The sequence below is a fragment of the Hypanus sabinus genome, chromosome 5 (genome assembly GCF_030144855.1).
Source record: "Hypanus sabinus isolate sHypSab1 chromosome 5, sHypSab1.hap1, whole genome shotgun sequence".
In the NCBI taxonomy this organism is placed as follows: Eukaryota; Metazoa; Chordata; class Chondrichthyes; order Myliobatiformes; family Dasyatidae; genus Hypanus; species Hypanus sabinus.
Genome location: NC_082710.1, coordinates 37,035,100 through 37,039,894, shown reverse-complemented (window position 1 = coordinate 37,039,894; position 4,795 = coordinate 37,035,100). Strand labels below are relative to the sequence as shown.

Below are 4,795 nucleotides of genomic sequence, written 5' to 3'. Positions count from 1 at the left end.
TTTGTTAAGTCTTACTCAAGAGAATAAGAATCATATATTTATTACATTAAGTATTTAAATAATTAATCAAACAGACAAACAGAAATGTCAGTTCAGTAACATTTAAATATATTCGAGTAAAGTTCGGTGTAATTTAAAGATGTGCTTGTTGTAGTAACGCTTGATCTTCTTCTCAATCAAATGCCAGTGTGCATCTGCAGGATGTAGTTTACTGAAGAGGCTTGAAAGAGTATTATCGTTATTACGTTTAAGGCTACAATTGTATGTTGTGATCGAACTGGCAACAACACAGTTGCTTTTGTCAGATGTATAATCATGGCAAATAAAAGTACCCTGTTCTGCATTCTTTGAGAAACTCATCATCAAGACACGAAAAATTAAAATGACGCATATATTCCAAATACCGATTATCTTTGTATTTTCACTAATTTTGTCTGTTTTGACGTGTTTGAAATTTGAGTTATGAAATACATCACGGCGCTCACAGTGCCAAACGCGATTAAAAGTGTTAAATTGAAATGTTTTAGTCTGACCATGCTAGAAATACTGCTCTTCAGATTCTCGAAGGCAATTTTTCTGAAGTAAAGCGGTGCTGCATGTGATGCCTGTGCATTTCACTACGATTCAAAACACGTTGGATTAAATATCACCAGGATAGATCCCCGCGGCGGAATTAGATTATAGTATGTTCAAAGAAACGACACACGTTTTATTTATTGTACCAAGACAAAACCTACCAGTCGTAGGATAAGTAGTTCAGTTTAGTGTGAAGCAGCAACAGGTTAAAGCTCAGCGAGTAATATGAGACAGAACGGTGGCAAGGACCACCGCGCCGCTAATGCGATTCGCCTTTCCAATCTGGGCTTCATTTAAAAAGCATCTAATTTAATGGCACTATCTGATGTTACACAATTTCGTTTGGAAACAAAAGATTCGCTTTTTATTTTGCCATCACCTTCGAGCGCCGGGCTTTATATACTCACTCCATTAGTTGTTTTCGAAGTTCTAAAACAGAAGTGAGAAGTGATAAAAATGAAACCTAAATGTTTAAGGAATACTAGCCCTCTGTAATATCTGAGTACTGAATCTCCATACGTGATTCTGAAGTGGAGGGTTTGTAAGAAGTAAATAGATCCATTTAGTTGCGTTCTTCCACTTTCAGGTTTCGAATGAAAGATTAAGGACGCATCATTAAATATATGACCATTATTAACACTCTATCCAAAGTTAAAAAGGAACTCACCTTTTGCACGTCTTTTTGATTTGGTCAAACGTGTTATTCCATTCCATGCATAACATGTGAAACAGAACTATAATTTGATACAGATGATAGATCACTTTCTTTTTCGTCTGTTGGATTCGGAGACCGAATTGCTTACCGATATTTGTTTTTGCAAAAAAAAGTTGCCGTGCGGTTGATGACAATCCCTCGAAAGTCTCTGCTGGCCAGCTGTGTTGGAGATTGTACTCCAAATTATAACCTTGAAAACCGGCAAGAGCGAAAAGAACGTTGACAATTGATGGAAAGATCGTTTGCAGGGAGCCAGTAGCTCGGAAAGAACGCGTTAGTGTTTTTGCACATTGCACTAGTTCAGTGTTGGACTGGATAGGGCTGAAAGGGACTTAGGGGATTTCTCCGTGCTAGGCATAATTTAACCAATATTTATTTATTTTTAGAATAACATATTAAACACATAATTGACGGGAAATATTTAATAACATTTCTTTCTGATAAAAGATCCCGTGTACAGTATACATATAGTTTTTTTAACAATTATTCACAAATGAAATATTCAATACGAATATATACAACGAACAAAAGTTGGAACCATTGCGAGGTTACTATATATCTATATCCACAATCCAGCAATTCAATTCAGAGTTTGCTCGTAAAGTGCTATTATATTGTCCGATCGGATTTTCATCGCACCATATTTAACATCACAATAAAACTAAACTTCATGTGAAAGGAAAAGCAAAGAAAGGAGGTCAAAACCTGAAATTTTTACGTACTAAGGACATGATGTAAAAAGCAGATTGTTTTACCTCTCACATAAACTAAACTTGAGTAACTGCTAGGAATCGTTATCCATCCCGTCCCTGCCCTTGTGTTATTAGATTAACTTGACTTGCTACTGTGCGGAAACTATTGGACAGCACCAACCGTGATCTGTCCACTTTAAATGAAAAGTGGAAGTTTTCATGTCCCCTTTTCTTGAAGTACAGACCTTTAAAGAGATTGCTCTCGAAAACTGCAGAGTGCTTAATAGACGTGCTATTCAAAATCTGAGCTCAGGTTCATTTTGCAAAGTGATATGTTAAAAAAAAGAAATCCGTGATTTAAAAAGATGAAGTAATTTGGTCGTAGAAAGGAACGTGTACAAAATATGTTTCAATTCTGGTAATTCATCTCAGCTCAGAGTTTAAATCATTCGTGGAGTCTATTTAAACACAACGTACGTTGAAGAACTACGCAGTTCTAAATCTGGAACGGTATATACATGAGCTGGAACAATATTGTTAATTTATACTGCACGCCACAAATCTGTGCTTTTTGAATGAACCCTTAGTATTCTAATCAACGCGAATCAGATGTTTGCATGCTGCAAAATAGACAGATTTCATTTCATTTGTACAACTTGTGGAAGTAGTAAAAAGAAATCACCACAATTTAAAAATAGTCTCTGTGCTGCTCCAATCAGAGTTTTAAAGCTACAGTGAAAACATATCTTTCAAAATTAGCTAACTTCAATGATTCCTAATGCACAGTTTAGAAATATTTTAGCTTCAAACATTTTTGACCGGATTTGAAATACCCAACGCGCTGACAAACTAATTGTCATCAGATTTCTGCTGAGTGCTTTGTTTTTTTTTTGCCTCTCCGCTCCGTGGTTCTGAGTCAGTATTATTTCTTGTTCGGACCTATTTCTCTTCATGGGTTTCCATTTTAAGGGCTCTGTCTTTTTTTTAAAACCTCCGTTCTTGTTCAATGATGTCCAGGCCTCGAAATCAGCAGAATGGTCGGAATCAGCTGACTTTTAGTTCTATTTAATGAATTTTTAGTATTTCAAAAGTGACAAAGGACAAAGGTATATAATGTGCAGCCATAAATACTGACAGATAATGTAACTGGAATACTGAAGAAAATAGATTTTTTTTTCTTTCAAATCGGATTTATCCCAGGTAGATACAGCTTTCTAAAAGCTGGATTAGTGAATTTTAGATACTGTTGACTCACTTACAGAAAGTAAATCCTCTTACCTGAAAAGTCTCTTTAAAATAGTTCCCGACTTATGTCTAAACACCAATGATTTATGAATCTTTAATAAAGCAGACATTTCTGCCACAATTAACCTCTTCATATAATCTTTAATCAGTTTGTTCACCTATTGAAACTGATTTGCACTTCTGCCACTTCGCCCTCACGAATGGACGAGCACAGAGTGTAAGGAGTTAGTTTTGCCTTCGGTGGAGGCTGATCGAGTCTGATCTAGATGCAAGGAAGATGAAGAAGATGACGGACAGATCTGCGTGGGGCTGCCAGGCAGGGCTCCTGGGGCTGGCAAAGTGGAGATGGACGCCAGGGATACTGTGGGTTTGATAGGCACAGGGACGGCTGGCATTGTCTGAGTGCCAGGGTGGCAAATCGTCTTCATGGGCACCCCAAACGGGCTGTAATCTGGTGAAACTGGCATAGGAGCCATGGAGTCTAGGACACCAACGTGTGGCCACATGGATCCCACCATGTTACTGAGCTGGTTTGGAACAGGGTAACCAAGGTGGTGCATTACAGAGGCTAAAGGAAGCCCGCTGGCCATCATACTTTTATAGTCCCTTCCAATGATGTTCTCGATGGCGAATGGGTGCTTAAATCCAGTCGACTGAGGCCCGTTGACTCCGTACGGCTGGAACTGGGGCAGGCGCCCCATTGTTGGGGCAGTGTCCGGTGAGGCCAGTCCCAATTTGGCTTGTTGTTGGTGGTGGTGCTGGAAATAATGGATCATCTGTGAATTTTTGGCGCTGAAGTGTTCCGACCGATGCACCTTAAACCTTTTACGGCGGCGGAGGAAGCTGCCGTTCTCGAACATGTCTCCACAGTCGGGATGAAGAGCCCAGAAACTGCCTTTGCCTGGCTGGTCAGGTCTGCGCGGGATCTTAATGAAGCAGTCGTTAAAGGAGAGGTTGTGGCGGAGAGAATTCTGCCACCGCTGTGTGTTTTCTCTGTAATAAGGAAACCTGTCCATGATAAATTTGTAAATCTCACTCAAGGGAAGCATCTTCTCCGCGGAACTCTGAATGGCCATTGCGGTCAATGAGATGTATGAATAAGGAGGCTTTTGATCACTGTAGGAATTTTTCCCCGGACGAGGCATTTTTAGGCAATATAGGGAAAACAATAATCACAAGTACAACATTCACCAAAGCACCTCGCCCAAGAAGCGAAGCGAGGAAACTGACGATAATCGAATTGCCCAAGATTCCATAAAATCTCGGAATGCCAAGGTGCTGCACGATTACAGTTACTGCGCTGCCGAAAGATGCCGGAGTTGTTGATGCGGGTTAAAAAGCTTCGCGCTGTCTCACCAGGAGATAAAGAGGCCGAGAAGTGCACACTTGCGTTGTGTGAGCTAACGAGGCTTGTTGTGATCACAGATGCACAGACCCCTGCAGCTCCCTTCAGCGCTTTGTTGCTCTTCATTATCACATGACAACCGCTCAGGGACAAGAGGAGAGAGGGAAAAAATCCTATACGAATCTTGTTTCACTTACACCTTTTAAGGAGAACCGCCCCGGC

The 4,795-nt window shown here is 40.0% G+C and overlaps 1 protein-coding gene across 1 annotated transcript; it reads right to left on the bottom strand.

The window, feature by feature from the left end:
* Window positions 1-3,422: 3,422 nt before the first annotated feature.
* Window positions 3,423-4,373, bottom strand: foxb2 (forkhead box B2). Its single transcript, XM_059969084.1, has one exon. The coding sequence runs from the start codon at window positions 4,371-4,373 to the stop codon at window positions 3,423-3,425; it is 951 nt and encodes a 316-aa protein (XP_059825067.1).
* Between the last annotated feature and the right edge of the window lie 422 nt (window positions 4,374-4,795).

Bases quoted from the DNA above. Each gene is read 5' to 3' on its own strand.
- foxb2 (XM_059969084.1), bottom strand. From the start codon at position 4,373: ATGCCTCGTCCGGGGAAAAATTCCTACAGTGATCAAAAGCCTCCTTAT.